This window comes from Fomitopsis serialis (genome assembly GCF_022376445.1).
Source record: "Fomitopsis serialis strain Sig1Antser10 chromosome Unknown B0H18scaffold_17, whole genome shotgun sequence".
Classification (NCBI taxonomy): domain Eukaryota; kingdom Fungi; phylum Basidiomycota; class Agaricomycetes; order Polyporales; family Fomitopsidaceae; genus Fomitopsis; species Fomitopsis serialis.
The window spans coordinates 50,897-72,253 of NW_025954977.1; the positions used below are offsets into that span (position 1 = coordinate 50,897).

The following is a 21,357-nucleotide window of genomic DNA, read 5'->3' on the forward strand; positions in this document are numbered from 1 at the left end:
GTCGGTGACCCCGCACAAATCGAGATAAGAAGGCATCCGATGCAAAGGGTCGGGCAAGGCAGGCTTGTGCCGCTTGTCTCGACATGCCCGGGCCCAGCCACCACGCTAAACATCCATCAGCTTCACCAGTGATTTCTAGCGTGCCTAGGCGACCGGATCATTCGCTGCAATCGGTTCATACGCGCGATGTCATCTCCGTCGACCAGCACGTCAAGGAACCAATTTAATGACGCGAACATGACTGGCTTGTGCGTGAATACTGCTGGCACGATAAGGAACCACTACGCAGCCACTACGTACCGTATGCACTAGTACTTGGCTGAGCGACGATGCACTCCGTATATGGCGATGCGGAACATTGGTACATGCACTGCGGGCGGGTTCGAAGCTGGACGCATCAATCCTCATGATCAGACCGTCGTTGTGGATTTGCTACGTTGACCCCGACAGCGTCTTCTGTATGAGATATTCTCGTAACGTTCTTTCGTATCGCCGTATAGTACGCAGCGGATGACCATGCTAGGGACTCCAATCGTGGGAGCTGCAGCCCATAAGGTGATGCTGGTCGGCTATAACCATTCGCTAATCAATTCTGTTAGTCGTCCCAAGTGATATATCATCCTACCAGACGGACGCCACCGGTGTGAATGTGCAGCATAGCAGCTGACTGCGATGTATTTGGTAGAGTTACGAGGGATAGTCTTGAGGGGTCTGAACAAGTTGCATACGCTCACAGCATGGGCAGCGCTCACAATGAATGTCACTGATCACGTACGTTGGTACACCACATGTCGTGTGTTGCTGACGGACCGGCGTTGCAGAGTTATCTTCTAGGGCGAGGCGCTACGTCCCGCAAGCGTCCCTGTATGTAATGAGGGTGGTCCAGTGTAGATAGACAAATTTGCGGGAAACGCGACGCCGCAACATGGGCAGGTGACGTCGACGGCATTGTCGATCCATAAAGCAAGTGTCGTTCGGAAGTTTGGTAGCGAGTACAGTTTTGGGGAGAAGCATTCTCGACGCTAGAGATACCGGGCGCGCAAACCGAATATTCTGTACAGAAAGATTGTGCGCCACTTAGTGGCGGATACAAATGCCGTGATCGACGAGCACGCCGCGGAACTAAAGAGGAGCACGGATGGGCTGTGAAAGTTCTATGAAGCTCGGAAGCGGACACCCCTTTGCCTCGATTCGATCATGATAACGACGTACCGTCCGCCTCGAACATCACAGACGGGCAGCATCCTTATCGCAGATGCTCGAGCACTTGTCTTGAACAAGGCCCATCGAACATAAGTAGCAACCGTCGGGGGCATTGCGCACCGCTCGGTGTGTGCTGACGGATGCGTCACGCGCCACAGACAAACTTCAAGACCAGAGCGCTTACAGGCAGGCACCATGCTCGGAAAACGCGGCTGCTGGCATCTACCCGGGGATAGCGGGTGAATAAAACAACGTATGATTGACGGAAAGTACAGCATAACCCGAGGCACTCACTTTGCCATATGCAAGAGCGTGGACAAACTTTCAGGTAAATCTTGGGCAATCCGCTTGTGATGATGGGCCGCAGCGCAGCCGTGCAACAGCTCAAAGAGAAGTGCATACTAGGACTAGCTCCGTTAGCGGATCGGCTGGAGGTGGAGAAGCTAGTCCAACTTACGTTACAGTCGGATGGTCGGACTGACAGGGCAGACGGGGATTGTCTGATCCATAGCGCAGTCTTCTACTCCAGTAACGGACACGCGGTCCGTTTTTGATGCCTGACAGTTGGTGCGACTCCACTGGCGGCCTCAGCCATGCAGAGGGCCAGCCAGAACGCCGTATTACGGCATATCGACACACTGTGGTTCTAACCCGCTGTATGGTGGCCATAAGCGACGGTCGTTCTCCAGATAAGTCCCTTGATTTCAGCAGTCACCATTTCTTCGTACCCGATCGTCCGGTAATATACACTCACCAGAAAGCTTGGTCTTTCGCTCCGTCCTTCCCCGTCAGAGGTCACTCTCGATTCCTTGGCGACATCGCCTGAACGGGTCTGTGGGCCTCTGTGGGCTTGTGTCGACGAGTTCGGGGTGATAATCAGGAACCTTGATCTAAGTTGGCGCCCAATTGGCAAACTGGGCATAGAGTTGCAGAGTAGCATCCGCGCGTGGCTTTTGTTCCCTATCTCGAGACCGGTCAGATGTGGGCGGTGGAGGAAGAGGGAAGTGTAGCGAAATAATCGAACGGCGTACTCGCGTGAGAGTGCGATCTAGGGAGGTCTAGGCACTGCGCCACGCCATGCCTGCCCATCGATGCTACGTAGGAACATTGACCCTGGTTGGAGAAGCAGCATGATGCTGTGCCGCGGCATTCGTTTGACCCATAACATCTACGACGCCAAAGTGTGTCCTTGTTTCGGAGTTAAGAGGTTGCGTGAAGGCTTACCGAAGTCGTTCGGTAATATCAATACCGAGCAGCCCCTACCCCCGTCCTGCTATCTGTACGAGATCAAGGGGCTGTTGAGACGGCAGTAGTAAGTTATGATCGCTGTTTCGCGCGCCGAGCGGCCAGTTCAAACGGTCAGAATTCTGCGATGCCAGATATGGAGGTGCGTACGTATCATCCCGCTATCAATGAATAAGTCAGGAACGCTCTGGTAAGTGCATGCACCCGGTCTCTAGGGTGATCGCATGCCCTTGCTGACATTGTCAATTCCGCGTGCTGTGAATACAACAGACAGTGCGAGGCTGCGCTCGGCCGCACCTCAGCGTGAAGCGCCTTCACGCGCAGCAGTGGCAGCGAGTCGCCATCAATTTTGATCTTAACGGCTGCCGCGATTCGTGATGTCTGCACGATGTTGACCAGCGTTGCTCGTAATGCACTTCATTTGAGTAACACAGTCGACAGTCTCACCTGAACTGCATCCGCGCTAAGGGGTTCCTAACCAGTCTATGAACCATGACGATGGCTCGAGCCCTCCCGGGAGAATGCCCGCTTCGTGCTACCAAGAAGTTCCTGCTGAAGACAAAGTCGGCGAGAAGCAAGTCAAGGTCCATTACAAACTAGTCGCGACGCAGCTCCAAACGTACTGTAGTCCGTTCAAGAGGTTAAATTGCTAGTCTCGCGAACCAGTAATCCGTGATGGGGTCGCAGCTCCAATCAGCGTAGTCCCTAAGTATCGCATTCTGTGAGTCAAAAAACAGTGCAAGATGTTCGTAGAAAGGGAGAAGAAGAGATCTAGGAATGGGCAATGGTCATGTACCACATTGACGCCGTTTAGTAAGCCCTGCCAATGGCCGATTACGTCTGAGCGCAAGTCAGCTGCAGCCTAGAAGCAACACGTTCAAGGGTGGTCGGCGACAGGTACTCTGCGACGCAATAAATCGCCTATGCATGAGGTCGTTGCTTAGCTGCCCACATCTATCAAAGGAGTGAGGGCCAACGAGCAGCATACGGACGAGGCTTCACAGTTGATCAGAACGAAGCTCGGAACACGCGTTACGGTGGAAGAAATTCCTTGAGCTCATGCATCCACGAGGACAGCAGAAGTGTAATGTTCACGGAGATCCTCTCACCTGTCTCGTCATATGTCTCGTCGCCGTTCATAAGAACACCACTGACGCTTTTCGTCTGCCAGATCCTGCGGTCATCAATATGAATCACGTCCATTCCGTTGGACTGGAGTACACATTCCGTAGCGTGCTGGAGTGTCTGTTATACTTTTGGCAGGCTTTGACGTGGCTGAATGAGGGGAGGAGGAGGCCGTTTGGTGGTCGTCATGAAACGCAGAGACTGCTAGACGCCCCAACTGACGCGGTCCAGCGCGCTCCGCGCGGTCGGTCGTGGCGCGCACGTGATGGCGTATGTGGCACTGGCTGCGGTGGGAGTCGCTGCGTAGCGCGTAGCACGTACACCACCTCACTCACTCGTCGGTTCCAGGCAGCTCGTCGCGCGCTGCAGCGAGCAGTCCAACTGCAATCATGACCCCACGGTCTAGGACGACCCTCGTTCTATGGCTTGTTCACTTTCTATCCTGTCTGCTCGTGACAACTGCTCAGCAGCCCGACTATTCGGTCAACTACTTCCCAAATCTTCCCAGTAGACTCTTCTTTTTCGAAGACACGACCGTATGGCCCATCTCTGCGTTTACGTGACCTGGACTAACCTGACGAACGTACTAGACTGCTATATACCATGACCTGATAGACGGGAATGTGTACGTGTCGCAAGACGAGGGAGCATCATGGGCACGGGCGGACGGAATACCGGAGGGCGATGCATCTATGGTCATAGAGCATCCATTTGACAGCAGCTATGTGCGTGCATGACCTGTGTCGCTACATTCTAACCCTTAACGGTCACTTAGGCCTTTGTTCTAACTCGGGGGGTTTCCCATTACCGCACCGCCGACCGAGGGAGGACATGGCAGCGCTTCGATATGCCCATCCCCCCAGCTCTCGTGGGCAAACCGCTTTCTTTTCACTCAGACCCCCAAAAATACGGGTACATTCTGTATCAAGGCACCTCTTGCCAGTCCACGGGCGGTTGGGGCAGTGTCTGTCATGATGAGGTATGTAATGCACGGTCCCTCAATGCTTGTCAAGCCATAACGAAAACACCTTCTCTCGTCAGACATATTACACGAAGGAAGCTTTCAGCGATCTCCCTGAACTACTGCTTTCCGAGACATCCCGCTGCCAGTTCGCGCATAGCAGCGCAGACTTCAAGCATGATGCACATCCTGACCTTATATATTGCGTCGCCTTTGACACCAGCACGTCCACGGGCATGCACTCGCTCTCAGCAAGTCGCTTGTTTTCATCAGTAGACTTCTTCGAAGAAGACCTCAGAGTTGAAGACCTCGGGATCGGCAAGAACGCACGCGGTGTCGTCGCATTCGCCATCGTGTCCAAATTCGCAGTAGTAGCATTGCGAGATCTCAGTCCTTCCAGCGACGGCGAAATGCTCCTCTATGTCTCCGTCGACACCAAGACGTGGGCCAAGGCGCGCTTTCCCCATGCGTCCTCCGCGCGTCTCAGGGAGAATGGTTATACCATAGTAGAGTCGACGACGCACTCGCTGGCTGTCGATGTCATGCTTCAAGACATGATGACGACCATTGGAACACTGTTCGTCAGTAATTCAAACGGGACGTTCTTCGTGGAAAGCCTCAAGGATACGAACCGAAACGAGATGGGATACGTGGACTACGAAAACTTGTACGGCATCGAAGGTGTCGGGCTTGCCAACATAGTCTCGAACGCAGAGGAAGTGGAGGGCCGCAGGGCACAGAAGAAACTCCAGACGAGGATTACCTTCGACGACGGACGGACCTGGTCGCGCCTCGTTCCACCGTCCAGGGACAGCGAGAACCAGCGCATTTCATGCAATCCTGACAACGATGATTGCTCGTTACACCTGCACTCGGTCACCATCCCTCATAACTTTGGCCGCGTTTTCTCCTCTCCTGCTCCTGGCTTCGTTATGGGTATTGGCTCCGTTGGGCCGTCCCTGAAGCCGTATGACGAATGCGATACGTTTTTGAGCACGGATGCAGGCCGCACGTGGACGATGGTACATGCGAATGCGCACAAGTACGAATTTGGCGATTCGGGAAGTATCATGGTGCTCGTCAATGACGAGGAGAGTACCGACCAAGTCACCTACTCGAGTGATCTCGGCAGGACATGGTAGGTCAAGCCGACTGAGGTAGCCAGCACATGCATTGATCAGCGATTCAGGCGTACCTTCTCTTACGGATTCAACATGCGTGCTCGCATCTTGACGACCGTATCGGATTCGACATCGCAAAAGTTCATGCTTGTCGGCCAAGTATCGAGGCAGGACCAGCCGGGCCGTGGACGTTACGCTGTGGTCTTCCTCGACTTCGCGCCCATGCGCTCGCGCAAGTGCGGCGAAAATGATTTCGAGCGATGGTATGCTCGCTCGATGACCCACGAGTGTCTGATGGGCCATAAGGTGATATTTATGCTCAACAGTCGCTGTCCAATCAATCCACTGACGCGATGCTCGCCCATTTATAGCAATGGTACAGGCGCCGAAAGGCCAACGTGGATTGCTATGTCGGGGAGAAATTCCATGAGCCAATCGAACACGAGGAGAACTGTAGGTGCACGGACGAAGACTACGAATGGTGAGTGAGGCTGCGCGGGCGTGTGGATACCTAGCTGAAAGCTTCACGCAGCGACTACAACTTCGTGAGGCAGGGTGATCAGTGTGTCCCCACAGGACCGGAACCTATTCCCGCAGGCGTGTGCCCTCCCGACAACCCCGATGCTATGTATCTAGGATCGTCTGGCTATCGACTCATCCCGGGCAATACCTGCGACAGGGCATCTGGTATCAAGAAAGACGAGCCTATTAGTAAGCCTTGCGCCAATGGTGAGTCTCACCGTGGTAGTATGTTGGATACGCGTACTCATATGAACGCTGTAGCACAACCCGCTGAGGGCGAGGTTGTCCATCAGATTGTAACGTTCTTCCTTATCATGGCGTAGATTCCTGACTCATAGAATCTCGCTCAGTTCGAATTTCCGGCAGCCGTTGTGCAGTTCGCATACTTCAAGGATTCTACGGTCAGTGTCTGCTCGCTTGTCATTGATTCATGTACTCACTCGCTACAGACAATTCTCGTTCGCCTGGAAGACTACAGCATCTGGCAGTCGAGCAACGAAGGGTACACCTGGCATCAAATCCAGCCCGAGGAGCGTTTCGTCGCCTTCTATCATCATGCTTTCAGTCACGACCGTGCATACCTCATCACTGGGACCAAACGGTACTACTACACTACGGACACAGGGAAGACGTGGTTATCCATGGATGGTCCCCTACCGCCAAACAATCTCGGCCTCCAGATCTTGCATTTCCATCCATCGAACTCCGACTACCTGATCTGGAGCGGCAGCGAGGGATGCATCGGCTTCGGCGAGAACTGCAATGTACAAGCCTACTACACTCGCAACAACGGACGTAAGTGGAACTTCATCGAGAAGTACGTCCGAAATTGCGCATGGGCTCGGGACGCCGAGTTGGTGGTGGATCCAAACCAGATAATCTGCGAGGTGTATAAGAATCAACAGGGCAATCAGAGGTTCTTCCAGATGGAGAACCCGCTGCAATTGATCAGTGGGACAAACTTCTTCTCGAAAAAGACGAAGCTCTTCGACCACGTTGTCGGTTTTACCAAATTTAGCGAGTTCCTGATTGTCGCGGAGGTGCGCAGGCTTGTCCTCAATATCTGCCCTTGTTGACCAGGCCATGTCCTCAGTATCAAACACAGCGACAAACTTTGGACCTGCAAGTATCCTTGGATGGGCGGTCTTTCGCTAGTGGAATGTTCCCTCCCAATCTGCGACCGGATCAACATGCGAGTGCAGTGTCCATTATTCCGAGTGCGTGTGCTGAACTGTCTACAGGCATACACTATCCTCGAGTCCAGTACCATGTCCGTCTTCTTGCACGTCACTACGTCAGAGAGACCGAACCCGTACTGGGGAAGCATCCTGAAGTCCAATTCAAACGGAACGTACTACGGCATTTCCCTTGAGAACGTCAATCGCAATGATGCTGGATATGTCGACTTCGAGAAGATGATCGGTCTAGATGGGATCGCCCTGGTCAATGTCGTATCAAACGCGCTGGAAGCCACTTTAACCGGCCGAAAGGAACTGGAAACTCGCATCACCCACAATGATGGTAAGCGCACGTTCTGTCACCCACAGACGCACACTAATTACCAGTCTTCCAGGTGGAACTTGGAAGCGGCTGGTGCCTCCCCCTAAAGATTCTCTTGGCAATCAGTATTGGTGTGACAGCACTGTGAGCGGGCCACCTCCTCAAATGCGACGCGTCTAAACATTCTTGTTACTATCAGCGTTGCGCATTGCACATACATGGATACACCGAGCGTTATGATGCGCGCGCGACCTATAGCACGCCGTCTGTGCCGGGTCTGCTCATGGCCGTTGGTAACGTCGGAGAGACGTTGGCAGGCTACTCTGACAGTGACACATTCTTGAGCCGCGATGCTGGATTCACCTGGGAAGAGGTCCACAAGGATGCTCATCTATGGGAGTTTGGCGACTCGGGATCCATCCTCATCATGGCGAACGACGAGGAACCAACTGATCACGTGCTCTTCAGCACTGACGAGGGTATTAGTTGGCGAGAATACAAGTTTACCGATGAGAGGATACGCGTCAAGGAGATCGTCACTGTTCCGACAGATACAAGTCGGCGGTTCATCCTAATGGGCTACTATCCCCGGTCACCAACCGTTCATGTCGCTGTGCACGTCGACTTCACGGCCCTGACATGGAAAGAGTGTCAGTGACACAATTTTCTATGCTCTGCATGCATGCTCACTGTCTGTCAATCTAGGTACTTTCAGCGTGGAAGATCCTGGGCATGATGATTTCGAACTCTGGAGTCCGAGTGAGAATCGAAATGAGTTGTGTCTTTTCGGTCGGCAGGTGGGTGACGCAGTGACACAGTCCGTTCTTCGCTTCTTACTAAGGGGCCGTAGACTATGTATCACCGCCGTGTACGTGAAACCAACTGTGTCGTTGGTAACCGTCCGAAGGCCGAGGCCAAGATAGTACGGAACTGCGCTTGCCAGGCTTCCGACTTTGAATGGTATGCACAGTCATCTCGTGCCGCATCTTGCAACAGTCGCTCACGTCTCAAGTGCAGTGAATTCAACCACTACAGGGACGAGAACGGCGAATGCGTCCTCGTTCCGGGCACGCAGTCACTTTCCGACGATGATTCGTGCAATGGCGATGACGATTACTGGTACGAACGCACCGCATACCGCAAAATCCCCTTCTCTAGTTGTGAGGGCGGGGATCGTCCGGATCGCGGGAAACAGCACATTTGCCCTGGGATCAGAGCACATGGCGCGTTCTTCTGGCTCATGATGCTCTTCATTCCGTGCGCCTTTGCAGGTCTCGCAGGATGGTGGTATGTCCGTAGGCGCGCAAGAGGGTACGTTCACCAGCAAGGCCCTCAGTAGCTGATGCTAATCCTCACCAACAGAGCCATCCGCCTTCCTGGCGGAGATACCGGCCCAAGATACGTGGGCAACTCAGGTACCCTCGAGACGCTCGCGTCTGTGCCCTACTTCGTCATAGCCATGGCCGGAGCTGCGTGGGAGACAGTCGTAGAAAAGTTTGCCGATGCCACAACTGGTATGCGCACGCGCAGTGGGTACCGGACGGTGCCCATCGACGAAGATGCACAGATTTTGAGATTTGAGGACGAGGAGTAGGTTGGGCAGGGGATGTTAGTTAGCCGTGTTATGTTTCGATAGGTCCAGTGTAGTCCACTCTGCTTTCGCTTCACATCGACGCTCATCTATGTATCATATTTATCTCACCTGGATGTACCGCCCAAATTACGGCCCATCTCGACTCAGACCACCTCTTGGTGAACGCATGAGTGGCGCTGTTACTCCGTGTCTTCGACTGATTGCACAAGGAGGCGTCTCATGTGATTAGTACATTATGTTGCTACACGATTATACACAGCAGTAAAACAACAATCACAGCACTAAGTCCGACGAGCCGAATAAAATGAGAGAAACATGCGCATGCTCGGGACACGCATCCGCTTTTTAATCGATAACGCCGAGGTGGTCCTCCTTGATAGTACCAATCGCGAACTAAGATACTGGTTAGTGCATCCTAGCTCGGCACGAGGGACCAGGTAGAAGGACTTGCGATTTCCGTGGCGTCGACACGCGTTCCGACAATTTTTAGTCTGACCTTCGTGTTTTTCTCGATGATCTGAGGCGCCGTCGCCATGAGGCGTCCGTGGAACGGGAAGAGAAAACTCGTACCTGGTCTTCTGATGCGAAAGACGGCGGTTTGAGTTGGGGTCAAACCGCATATCGGGATGGATGAGCTGCAAAGCACAGTAAGCAATGTTCAACCGGCGGGAGCGTGGCCGAGGGTGGCACGCACCTGATGCGAGACGAAGACCGTCAAAGGTCCGACCTCAGCAAAGAAGCCCATCTAGTGACCATGTTGCAGTAGCAGGGGCGAAAGCGACGAGTAACAGCGCACCTTGTTTACATTATTTACCACTCCGTCGACCACCTCTCCCTTGAAAGGCTTGAATACGATAGCCCGGTAGCGCGTAATGAACTCGGCTTGACCACTGCCGGGGAGGACCATCCCCTTGCCTATGTCCAGGATGGATACGACCGCGATGATGTAGCCGAACTGTCCAGAGCATGTGCCTTCGACATCTGAGTAGAGCTTGGACTCGAGGAACTGCAGCATACGCGGGCCAAAGTAGGACGGATGGAGGAGGATGGTGTGTGACAGCTCTTTCTGAATGTCTGCATTGAATCAAGCACACCAGGCGGAAGTATGTATCTCACTCACGATGAAGAACATGGTGGACAATCACATCGGCCAGCGGACGATGGCCACTGCAACAAGCAGCTGGAGCCGCCACGACCGCGTCGGTCAACCCACCGCGCGGTAACCGCGTTTTGAGACACAATTATTACATTAGAGCGTATAGATATGGCCGACTAGCTCAGTTGGTTAGAGCGTGGTGCTAATAAGCATTGCTTACGTAACGCCAAGGTCGTCGGTTCGATCCCGGCGTTGGCCACTTCGTTTTGTTCTTTTGACCTCTTTCATGAGGTTCTGGAGGAGTGCAAGGTGGTCATCCGCATCACGTCGGCAGAACGATTGTTTGTGGACACGCTCGACATATTTGTTGTTTTTGTACCTCTTAGACCTCAACAGACCTGGTATACTAATGGCTACACAAAGACTATACTACAAGCAATTGGACTACGAGGCAGTGGTGCCACATCTTTCCTCTAGTTCCTCCTCTTCCTTCTGCAAACGTTTCATGGTCGCTTCTAATAGCCTCCGCCGCCTTTCCTCCCTCGACTCGTCGCCCGGCAAGATCGGCGTGCCGCCGAGAATGTACGTCTGCGCCTCTGCCTCGAGCTCTGACGATGGCTGGTACGCATCACCGGACCCAACGAGATGGTGCGTCCCCTCCGTCGCAGCGCGTTCGAATTCCGCGACCTCGCGATTCAGCTGGGAGTTCATCTCTTTGAACTAAAGGGTGCCCACCAGATCGTCAGTGCGACATCGCGAAAGCAGAGGACCCGAACTCACGTTGTTGTCATGATCTTGCCAAACGTTGTGCGTCAACTCGTGACACAGCACCTTCCGCACCTCGCTATACAGCCGGAACCCATCATACCGGTCCGTGCGCAACCGGAGTTTGATCGCCTGGCCTGCGTTAACGTTCAGTCCGAGGAGGTGCGGCTGCTCGTGCGGCGCCAGCTCCGTCAAGAGGTCGACGGCGAGGTGATGCCTCTGCATGACGTGCCGGATTGCAGGGTCATTCGCGAGCCGCGTCAAAAGCGCCCGAGCGGAGGCGGGCTCGGGGAGGTGTGCAAGGGGCTCGATGCGATTGAAGGTGTATTGGGAAGATGTGGAGGGCGAGGAGGTAGAGCGGACCTGAGGCGATTATTCAGGGAATGAGCGTGACCGGAAAGGATGAGCAAGCCTACGCACCTTGACAGGAGCCTTCAGTGCCCTCTCCCGCAATATTCGCTCCTTCCTCTGATGTTCAGTGTCTGCTGAGAGCGTGCGGCCCAGCTCCTCCGTCGTCGAGCCTAACATCTGGACTTTCGTGCCATTCTTGAACCCAGCGAGTGAAAGCGTGTCTGTTTCCTGGATATTGGCTTTCTTGCCCTTGAACAACAGCTTTTGGAGGTATGGAGGTACGGACGTGAGCTCTTCCAGACGAGCCTGCAGGAGAGCAATGGTATCATTTGGCAGCAAGGAGAGGCGGTGTTGTACACCACGGTGCGATACAATGAGTTCTATCGGTTGCATATCGGCAGACATAACAGAAATGGTGAAACCTGAGTTGAGGTTGGTGGTAACGAGACGAGTAGGGGGCAAGACGCAACCTGTAGTTTGGGCAAGATGGCGGGAGGAATGTGGCTGTGATCATGCGTAAGTGGGCGATCGAGATGGTGTGGGTCGGGTAGCACTCGGGTTGACGGAGCCAAAATGAGTCAGTCGGAAACGTCCGGAAGGTACTCGCGTCCTCCGGAGTCCGAGGAGCCCGCTGTGCGGCGGGCCGAGGCCGCCGCCGGCTGACAGGAAGAGGGTGGCGAGCGAAGCCTGGGCGATCAAGAAGCTAAAATGCGTAAATGAGTTCGATGCGATCGGGACTTGTTGCTGTTGGGGCGTGGTCTGGGTAAAGGTCTGGGGAGTTTGGCATGCGGGGTAACACAGGATGTGGAGAGGCGGGGGGAAAGTCATAATACACTTGGAAGGGTGGATTTCATTGCGCAAGGTCTGCACAAAGGGCTTGTGAGCGCGAATTAGAGACATGAGGACGGAGAGAGGGGCAGACCGTCTAAGTTCGTGATAGGGTCATACTGAGGCGAACGGATGTAATCGAGCACGCGATCGCCAATGCGGTTCGGGATAGGTTGTGTGGTCCGCTCCATGGCCCTACCGACAGCTCTCCACCACCTGTGTTCCCCCAGTCTGTCCGCGTCGCCAAAGTGTGGGAGCGAAAGATATTGTACTGAGGGAATCGTGCGAACCAGCTTTTCGGGATCAATGGTTTGCGTACACTTCCAACTCGAACGGTCCAAGGATATTTTGAGACACACGACGCGGGAGAGCATTAGTCCTTCCTGCAATGCTGCGCCATCAGCATCTCCGTCGTCCAGCATGCTGACACCCTCACCAGCCACTGAAAATCACTCGCCCCTACGTTAGCTGAAATGACGAGCACAATCTCGAGACTCCTCATGCGCGTCGCGGTCTGCACAAGATCGACGAAGAACGAGTACGAGGTCGTTCCGACGTCCTGGAAGCGGAAGCTCAGCGCAGCAGGCGGCAGGACCTTCATCGCGCGCAACAGTGCCGGGCGATGCTGCGGCTTTTCCCAGCTGGCTGCTATCAAATTCAGCCATTGTACAGGGCAGCACACAGGCCAGTCGCCGGTCCCAAAATCGCCGAAGTAGTAAGGCAGTCCGTAGACGTAGTCCAGGTCAGGCCAGCACGTCATTTGGCCGTCCTTGTTTTCGAGCAGCTTCCAATGCGGCTCCGTGATGCTAGCGCGCCCGAGGACGAATTTGCGGACATTGGGGAAAGTGTGAAGGAGAGTGGACATCGTGACAGAGGTGTTGTCCATGCCAAGACGGCGTACGTTTGGCCAGACAGGCCAGGTAGGCTTCACAGGGTCGTGCAGCATCGTGATGCCTTCGAGCTCCAAGTCCAAAACGCTGTGGAGCGGCTTTATATCTGGTACGACGCTCGGGTAATGTGCGAAGCGCATACGGAGCCTGCTCGGTTGGCCCTTGAGGGAGGGTAGCAAGCGCGTAGAGTCTGTCGTCATGTCGTCGAGGGTGAGGTCCTCCAGAGTGAGTAAGTTGGCGATCGCGGGCCATATACGTTCGTCCAGCTTCATGAGCGCGGACGCGCACCCCAAGCTGAGTGCCCGCAGGTTCGTCGTCTGCTCGAGCAGGTCCGCGAGCGCATCGGCGGAGGACGAGTCTGCGCTGAACGCGCCACCGTCCACTGAGAGTGCCTTGGAGGTGACCATGAGACACTGCAGGCGCTGAGCGCGATTGTGCACGTCGGCGAGCATGTGCGCGGAGAAGCGCGGCGTCTGCATGGGAAAATGGAGCTCGACGGCGGTGTGCACGCGTCGCTTCGCGATGGGGTGGATGTGTCTGGCGGTCGCGGAGAGGCTGAGGGCATCGCGGCAGCCGAGGAAGAACACGATGTTCGTGAGGACGTCGTCGTTGAGTGCGAGGAGGTTCATGGCGGGGCGCACGACTCCCAGCGGCGGATAGGGGCGGAGGGCGAAGAGCTTGGTGCGAGTGGTCGCCGTCCATATGAAGCCAGGAGTGTACTGAAGGGCCAATGGCGCTCTTCCGCTAAGGCGCATTCGGAAGCGCCCCAAATACGCCTTCACGTGGCGGCGCCTCCCGACCGCATCGGGATCAACTGATCGCGGTCCTCGGTGCGGCATCGGTGCAGCGCTCCCGCTTCCTCCCTTCCCGCCTTGTCCTCCCCACCGTCTCAGGCGACCACAGACAACGGACTTACCTCCCTACGACCGATTATTTACTGTCCCTGTGGCTCGTGATCGCAGCGCAGCGTTGCCCAGAAATTTCACCAGACTCTGTCTTGGCTCGGTCGGTTGGTAGCTTGGAAAGACAGGGACTGCTACTGACGAACATGCGTTAGTTCGGATCGATGTTTCTGACGGAAGGGTCCACGTACTCTCACTATCTGCAACCGGGTAAATCCAATGCCAGAGTCTTATTACGGTACATAAGTCGCATGATGCGGGGGCTGCGCATACATGGCACTCCGTTCTGGATTTGAGCATGCTCTTGAGTTGGCCTGAGGGCCAGTCGCAAGCTTGGAGAGCTGGGGTCGTCATACGGTCTGTCAGGGTCGCCGTCAGTCGGACTGACAGCCGTCATAACCGGTCCATGTAAGACATTACCACGGTGCCTGTGGCAGGATCACGACCGGGAGAGCAGAATTAGAGGCGTGCGCGTAGAGGAAAATTCAAACCCACCTTTGTGCGCAACTACGTACAGTACTGATTACCAGTTGTTTGTGGCAGCCGAAGGTCCACAAGCGACTCGGAGGGTGCCGAGCACGGGTCGATGTAGAGAGAAGGGGATCTATCCATACTGGGCAGTGCAGGTTCCCTGTGGTTTCATATACATAACTCGTCTGCAGGAGTGGTGCCAATCTCAGAAGCCACGGCGGTGTTACAAACGACACGGACGGGAGAGGGGGTCAAAGACGAATGGTCGACAGATTAGGAAGGTGTACTCCTTAAATGGAAGGTGTTGTACGTCAAAAGTCAAGACCGTCTGGGAGACGTTCGTTGAGTTCTTATCAGAATGGTCGATCGAGGACTCGGGCGGACGGCACCTACTAGCAAGTTCGCGCTGCTTCGAACACGACAAACAATGAAACAGCATAAATACATGATCAAAGTACTGACAGAAGCTCAAGAACGCTTCATTCCCTCTTTTCCGCTGTTTTCGGGAATCATGCGTGGTCTGGTAGTATTTATCTAAGGCGGCGTACTCTAATTGGGCGGCAACTGGGACACGCTCACAAGTTAAGGCTACGACGGCACTAGTGATTCGTCGTTGGCGAGATGCTATCCAACAAACAATACAGCACATGAGTTCAAGTTATCGGGTGCGTTGAACGGTGCAGAAGTGGAGGGCGTAAACAGCACCAGGTACCATATTCAGTCAGCACGACCGTTGTCATCATTGTCAGGGGTCCCGTATGGCGTTGGAATTTGACCGCGGGACAGAGCAAGGCCTATCACTGCGCACCGCCCGGTCGGGTGCTGATGCGCCATCGGAGTCGGTTGGTACTGTGACCATGCAGCATATCGGCCTAAGTCCGGAGACAGACTCGGATTCGACAAGTACTCGTCTGTGGGGGATGACGCCGTGCCAGGAGGGGAGATGCAACGAGGTGTGTGCTGGGCTCGAGGCCGGAGCGGGGAGCTGGGATGGCCAATGCAGGCCTAATTTGAGGGCTAGCGGTTGTGTGAGGTGACGCCGATTCCTTTGGAGGCGAACCGCACGATCGGGGAGCGGCTTCGCGGGGCTGGAAATGGTTTGTGCAGGATTCTTGAAAGGCCCGGAAAGGAATATGGGAGCGGATGCCGAGGGGATAGCCGGATGCCGGGTCTGCGCCGGGCCTGGAATGGGACATAGCCGGATGCGGGGAGTGCCTGAGTGCACACTCAAATCCGGCGTGCGGCCCCTGTGCGCTCTTCGCAAACTCTGGCTCTGCGTGCACCGAGCAAGGCTAGGCAAGGCTTCCCGTGGGCTCCCCATCATCGCGCGCAGCGACCGCGCTGCCCACCCATGCCCTTCCGCTCCCGCACCTCCTTCACCACCGCCACCACCGCCCACGGCAGCGACCTCGACGTCCCCCTCCCTATCATCAAGAACAAGGCTGCCCACGAGAAGGCCGTCGCCCTGGAGAAGTCTGCGTCCGTCGGCACGTCTGCTCTCAGCGACACCCTCCACGGGACGCCGTTGCCGCCTCCCGTGGTTCAGGGCTCCGGGTCGTCCAGCAAGCGGGGCAAGAAGAAGAATGCGCGGGTCGACCGCGGACTCAGGGTGCACTGGGCCCAGTTCAAGCGGCGGATAGGCACGGGCACGGCGCCGTCCACGTCGTCCGCTATCGAGCCAGATGAGAGCGGCGACAGCTACAGCAATGGGCGCGCGCGCCAGGTCCAGATGGGCGAGGAGGAGGAGGACGGCGTAGATGAGGTTGTCGTCGACCGCGAGTGGTCCAATGAGATCAAGAGCTCGTCCTGCACGCACTCCGAGAACGGCGGCACTCCGGACAGAACGAGCAATCCACTCGGCACGAACACTGACGGGGAGAGCCTGTTCGTGCACCCCGAGGGATTCTGGGCTTCTTGTGGGCCTCTGATCTTCCTGCGGTGGAGGTGCTGGCCGTTCGTGCACGACTTCTTCGTCAATCACTTCATGGACGCAAAGTCGGAGCTTCACTACAGCAAGGAAAACTGGTTCATGAAGAAGGTGCGTATCCATCGTCTGCACCTTGCTTATCTCCAATTATGATCTGCAGAACCTAGCCTTGTGGTCTTCGGCGTTCCTTGTCGTCAACTGGGTGCTGGCCATGTCATTCATCCAGAAGCCCATCACAGTAGCAGATGAAGCCTTCTATTATGGCGTAAGTAGTCCTTCCTAGCCATCATCACCCAGGCTGAAAGAACTCTTTTCAGGTGGCCCCCGCGCTCACGTTCCCTGTGTTCGTGTTCGTCATGTACGACTTCCCTCGGGACCGACCAACATTCTATCAATGCTGGGTCACGGTCGCGATTTGGCAATGGGCGTTGTACAACATCATTTTGATGTGAGCAGCCCGACCTTCACGCGGTAGCCTGTAGCTGACTCGCTCTAGGTATCTATGCGGCTACTACGGCAACGAACGTACTCTATACTGTGGGACCCGCGATTTCCTCACCCTCTTCTAGTGAGTGCGACTTTCTCTGCACATTCACTCAACTGACAGCAGAAAAATAGCTATACAACCGCGATGCAGACCGTGGGGTTATTCGGCTTGAAGATCAATCGCTTCCCCGCCATGCTAGCCGCATCGTGTTTCTTTGGTTTGTGAGTTCTCAGGGGTCATGGCTTCTGCACAGCGTACTCACCGTGTCTACAGAGCTTGTGGCTTGATCATACCGATTCATACGCAGATGGTCCGAAGTCAGTGACGTCGTTCTGCTTCCGTCGCTTGTCCCGCTCATGCGCTCCACAGATCTGATCAACTTCCTCTGCTTCCAATCCTTCTTGCTGTACATTCATTACATGCGAGAGAATGTACGTACCTGTTGCTGTCATACCGCGCGGATCGTGCTGATCATTTCAGGCGGAGCGGCGGTTGTACACGTTGCGCGATCAGCTCAAGATCCAGTTTCGGGCGACGCAAAAGGCGCAAGTCAATGAGCGCAAAGCGGCGGACTCGAAGCGACGGCTCACATCGTAGGTTCCATATGTCAGCCTGTTGTATCTCTCTAATGCACCACTGTCTCACTCGAACAGCTATGTCTTTCACGAAGTCCGCGTGCCGCTTAATACTGCGCGTAAGTGCCAGTTTGTAACCTCACGTGTTATGACATATGTTGACGGCTTGCGCCTTATCCAGTCTTGGCGGTGCAGAATATGGAGGCATCTGGTTCGGTCGCGAAGGCTCAGGACATTGAGTTCAGAGCACTGGAGGGCAGTCTCAGCATGATGTCTAAAGGTTAGTGCATACAACTTCTACCTATCAGCCGAGTCTAATTCATGGGATATAGTGCTCAATGACGTATTGGACTTGTAAGTATTCACTTTGCTGGCGCGCGGGATCGGTACTGAACGAAATGCAGCAACCGTATGGATAGCGGGCGTTTTGAGTCTGTCCTCAAGGTTGGTGTTATGTTATTCTACGGTTGCTCGCGGAAATTGATCAGCGTTCCAATTATAGCCGTATTCATTTCACCAGGTCATGCGCTCGATGTTTGTCCCTCTTCGTTTGGCGACAGACGCTCGCGGTCTCGAGTTTGTCATTGATTTGGACAAGAATATCGACGAGGTAGGTTGAACTCCCCATATAGGTGGCACCGAGTCTCATCTCACGATTGTATAGATCGCAAGAAGAGCGTTGCATGAAGCTTTGGGTGAGACCTCGGATGTCGTTGAGGCACGACTGAAGGAGAGCTTGAGTGAGGATGGGATCGTCGTCGGCGACGAGACAAGGTTACGGCAGATCATCACGAACCTTGCAAGGTATGCACTATTAGAGCTCTATTGGCAGGAGCCCCGCCTCATGGCCCGGTTTAGCAATGCATGCAAGTTCACGCCAGCAGGGGGCAAGCTTACGGTTACGACTAAGCTTGTGTTGCCTGGGCTCTCGCCGCCGGATGCGAGTGTGAGCGCATGCGATATCAACGAACAACTTCTTGTCGACGAGGACAAGGGCAACCCATTCTCCACCCTCGAGAATGGGCAGCCTCTACCCCATCGGCTGTCCGCTACGCACCTCACCCAGCACAACAACACGATCACCAAGCCGCCACCAACTGAGTGGATCGTTGTACGCATCGAGGTTACGGATACGGGGTATGGTATCAGGCCTAAGGATATGGTGCAGAGCAAGCTATTCAGTAAGTGGCGCTTCAGTGCTTTTCGTACCGGCCGCGTGCTTACAGGGCTATGACAGGTGCCTTCAATCAGACTGAACAGGGTCGGTTGCAAGGTACGTCACAATACAATTATGCGCTTCGTTGAGACATGAAAGTGACATTTGAGTTCATCGTAGGCGGGAAAGGCACCGGTTTGGGCTTAGCGCTCGTGCGTCAGATTGTCAAGCTCAGTGGCGGTCGTCTCGGCGTACGGTCAAAGGCGGGCGTCGGTTCCACATTTTGGGTCGAGCTCCGTGAGTACATGCCCTCGCTGCTGTCTGGATTGTCCTGACAGCTCCATTTAGCTTTGGGCGTTGGGGTCAAGGCGACGCCTGTGTTTACGATGCCGAGGGACGACTTCCTGGACACACCTTCGAGTCTAACCAGGACAATGCGATCAGCGACTCAGGTGGACTTGCCGCTTCTGCACACTTTGTCCGATTCGATTCGCGTACCCCTCCAGGTTGGTTCGCAATCAACGTCCGCTCTGCACAGCATCATGGAACAAGGTAGGTATCAATGATATCTAACCTTGATTGGGAGAAACCGACTTATATTTCTGCCAGGCGGTCTTGTGGAAATCTCGACGAAGCGTGACGGACGCACGATGGTCCTCACGCGCGCCATCGGAGATCCATCAACCGGAACACAACCGACCATCGACGACACAACGCCACCAGCCGTTCAGGAGCCACCTCCCGCGCTCACCACCGACAGCACCACCAGCTCATCCACAACCGTCCGCCCGCGCCTCTCCCAGCTCCCTAAGCCCCGCACGTTCTCTCTCGAACCCCGCTCTCTCCTGCCGGCTCTGCGGCGACGTCATCCACACAACCGAGCATGACGCCGGGCTCGATATCTGAGGGCCCGCTACGGGTGCTTGTGGTCGACGATGATCAGCTCACGCGCAAGTTGATGTCGCGCATGTTAACGCGAATAGGTTGCAAGGTTGCGACGGCGGAGAACGGCGAGATCGCGCTGGAGATGATCTTGGGAATGGGCCAGCGTGCGACACCGTCGGAGGAGGACACGGGCAGTGTAGGCCTGTCGGTGGACGGGCTGCTCTTGGGCGCGAGCGACGAGTATCGGTATGCGGTTATCTTCTTGGATAATCAGATGCCAGTGCTGTCTGGGCTGGATCTCGTGACGAAGCTGCGAGAGCTGGGTAGAAAGGATTTTGTGGTGGGCGTCACTGGTACGTTTCCTTATTAGCTGCGTCGCCGTATCGATGCGAAGCTGACGGTCCGTACAGGCAACGCCCTGTTGACAGATCAGCAAGAGTATCTCGAAGCAGGGGCAGATTAGTACATACCGTGTTTTTATTCACCGGTCATGCCACGTTAACGTCATTTTTGCAGCGTCCTAACAAAACCGGTTCTTGAGAAGAGTCTCAAGAGCATGCTCGTGATCGCGGACGAGCGACGAAAACGCGGCCCACCATCACCGCTCGAGCCACTGCGACCAAGCGGAGCACCACCCGCCCCATCATAGCAATACTGCCAGTGGGCCCGGAACCCCACCTAATACTTCTTCTGTATCCTCTCCTCTTTGGGCTCGTCGGCTTGTTGTGCAACTGGTATCTGCTCTGTCATCGTTGGACCTCGCACGCATCATCACCCATCACCAAACTACATACGAATCTCACCGGCACCCGTACATGCCTAATTGTCCATCCCCGCACCATCTGCATCTGTTGTCTGTATTGCTCATTTCTGCTTGGTATACACGAGTCTTCCTTACGGTTCCGTAGCACATATACGACCTGTAGCGCCACCCTCCCTTCTACTACACTCACGTACGTACGTATGCTCCATCACGACGACGCCATGCAATAGAGCTCGCTCTTTCCGGTCTCGTAGCTCCGTTACAGTGCTTTCGGGTCTGCCAATCTGCCAATTTCAGTTTTAGGTACTTCTGTGCTGGGAAGCGACGCTGTCGGGATGATCTCGCAAGAAGTGGCCGAATCAGGATTCCGACTTCTTGTCTGGTGCCTCGTATAGCGGTAGTGATATGGAGGTTGAGCAAACCTGACAGCTGTGTCATGCTTGAACTGTTCTCGGCACTCTGTGTACCCAACGCAGGGACGGAAAGTACTCTGCGAATTTGCTGGCCGTTCCTGGCGCAGAATAATACCGCGATACCCCCGAGCCGGCGGGCGTGGCGAGGACCCGGCTATTGTGGCATACTCAGCGGCCCGGTATGAAACGCCGCCACATGTAACGACGACGGAGCGGCCTGCGACCACCATACCACAACGGCTCGATGGAAACAGGCGGCATGCGGAAGGCTCGCGGTGGGTGTGAGGTCGAGTGAGTTGCTGGATGGGCGACCAACGTGTCCGCTTTCGTAATATGCAAAGGACCCCCTGTTCGGACAATGCCGCTCCACGGCGGGTACCTGTAGTTCAACTCGCCACTCGCCGCCACATTGGACGCGCGTGGCCCAGCAGCGTGCTCACCACTCTGATCTGAGCGCGGATTCCTTCGCTGTGCGACGAGAAGTTGGCAGAGAATGAGGCGAAGAACGACAGCAGACTTTACGGTATATTCGGCCGGATGCTGTGTAGCCACCGACCACGGCGGGGACGTCTGGCGT

At 55.1% G+C, this 21,357-nt stretch overlaps 5 protein-coding genes and 1 non-coding gene across 6 annotated transcripts; 3 read left to right on the forward strand and 3 right to left on the reverse strand.

Moving 5' to 3' along the window:
• Positions 1–3,962: 3,962 nt before the first annotated feature.
• On the forward strand, positions 3,963–9,271 carry B0H18DRAFT_873189 (Oligoxyloglucan reducing end-specific cellobiohydrolase; the record flags this gene model as incomplete). Its single annotated transcript, XM_048040274.1, has 18 exons — positions 3,963–4,109; positions 4,164–4,298; positions 4,349–4,552; positions 4,615–5,672; positions 5,724–5,961; positions 6,027–6,136; positions 6,188–6,384; positions 6,439–6,473; positions 6,528–6,578; positions 6,627–7,217; positions 7,271–7,378; positions 7,419–7,698; positions 7,751–7,821; positions 7,877–8,327; positions 8,383–8,474; positions 8,528–8,637; positions 8,695–8,988; positions 9,040–9,271. The coding sequence occupies 18 exons, from the start codon at positions 3,963–3,965 to the stop codon at positions 9,269–9,271; spliced, it is 4,404 nt and encodes a 1,467-aa protein (XP_047895875.1).
• Positions 9,272–9,616: 345 nt separating this feature from the next.
• On the reverse strand, positions 9,617–10,403 carry B0H18DRAFT_1083850 (RNA polymerase Rpb7; the record flags this gene model as incomplete). Its single annotated transcript, XM_048031715.1, has 5 exons — positions 9,617–9,664; positions 9,723–9,788; positions 9,966–10,016; positions 10,077–10,337; positions 10,392–10,403. The coding sequence occupies 5 exons, from the start codon at positions 10,401–10,403 to the stop codon at positions 9,617–9,619; spliced, it is 438 nt and encodes a 145-aa protein (XP_047895876.1).
• A 134-nt stretch (positions 10,404–10,537) lies between these two features.
• B0H18DRAFT_t65 lies at positions 10,538–10,626 on the forward strand. The gene has a single exon. It is a non-coding gene; the product is annotated as a tRNA-Ile (tRNA).
• A 92-nt stretch (positions 10,627–10,718) lies between these two features.
• On the reverse strand, positions 10,719–12,030 carry B0H18DRAFT_993748 (WLM domain-containing protein). The gene is made up of 3 exons (XM_048045206.1): positions 11,553–12,030; positions 11,148–11,495; positions 10,719–11,087 (listed from the first exon to the last, which is right to left on the reverse strand). The coding sequence occupies exons 1-3, from the start codon at positions 11,886–11,888 to the stop codon at positions 10,812–10,814; spliced, it is 960 nt and encodes a 319-aa protein (XP_047895877.1). The 5' UTR covers positions 11,889–12,030; the 3' UTR covers positions 10,719–10,811.
• Positions 12,031–12,072: 42 nt separating this feature from the next.
• On the reverse strand, positions 12,073–13,926 carry B0H18DRAFT_142853 (uncharacterized protein). The gene is made up of 3 exons (XM_048036841.1): positions 12,748–13,926; positions 12,406–12,694; positions 12,073–12,347 (listed from the first exon to the last, which is right to left on the reverse strand). Exons 1-3 carry the CDS (start codon positions 13,828–13,830, stop codon positions 12,334–12,336), a joined length of 1,386 nt encoding a protein of 461 aa, XP_047895878.1. The 5' UTR covers positions 13,831–13,926; the 3' UTR covers positions 12,073–12,333.
• A 1,999-nt stretch (positions 13,927–15,925) lies between these two features.
• Positions 15,926–20,253, forward strand: B0H18DRAFT_1116910 (uncharacterized protein; the record flags this gene model as incomplete). Its single annotated transcript, XM_048033499.1, has 22 exons — positions 15,926–16,612; positions 16,662–16,766; positions 16,819–16,949; positions 16,998–17,069; positions 17,120–17,209; positions 17,262–17,305; positions 17,358–17,419; positions 17,469–17,581; positions 17,642–17,682; positions 17,745–17,843; positions 17,896–17,917; positions 17,968–18,007; positions 18,066–18,173; positions 18,228–18,367; positions 18,422–18,744; positions 18,801–18,836; positions 18,900–19,016; positions 19,068–19,271; positions 19,329–19,583; positions 19,703–19,957; positions 20,015–20,066; positions 20,121–20,253. The coding sequence occupies 22 exons, from the start codon at positions 15,926–15,928 to the stop codon at positions 20,251–20,253; spliced, it is 3,129 nt and encodes a 1,042-aa protein (XP_047895879.1).
• Between the last annotated feature and the right edge of the window lie 1,104 nt (positions 20,254–21,357).

Excerpts from the sequence above, each read along its gene's own strand:
- B0H18DRAFT_142853 (XM_048036841.1), bottom strand. The coding sequence starts at position 13,830 with ATGAACCTCCTCGCACTCAACGACGACGTCCTCACGAACATCGTGTTC. Across the intron at positions 12,695-12,747 it reads CGAGTGATTTTCAGTGGCTG|GAAGGACTAATGCTCTCCCG; the intron begins GTGAGGGTGTCA and ends GCAGCATTGCAG.
- B0H18DRAFT_993748 (XM_048045206.1), bottom strand. The coding sequence starts at position 11,888 with ATGTCTGCCGATATGCAACCGATAGAACTCATTGTATCGCACCGTGGT. Across the intron at positions 11,496-11,552 it reads CACTGAAGGCTCCTGTCAAG|GTCCGCTCTACCTCCTCGCC; the intron begins GTGCGTAGGCTT and ends TAATCGCCTCAG. Across the intron at positions 11,088-11,147 it reads GGCAAGATCATGACAACAAC|TTCAAAGAGATGAACTCCCA; the intron begins GTGAGTTCGGGT and ends GGCACCCTTTAG.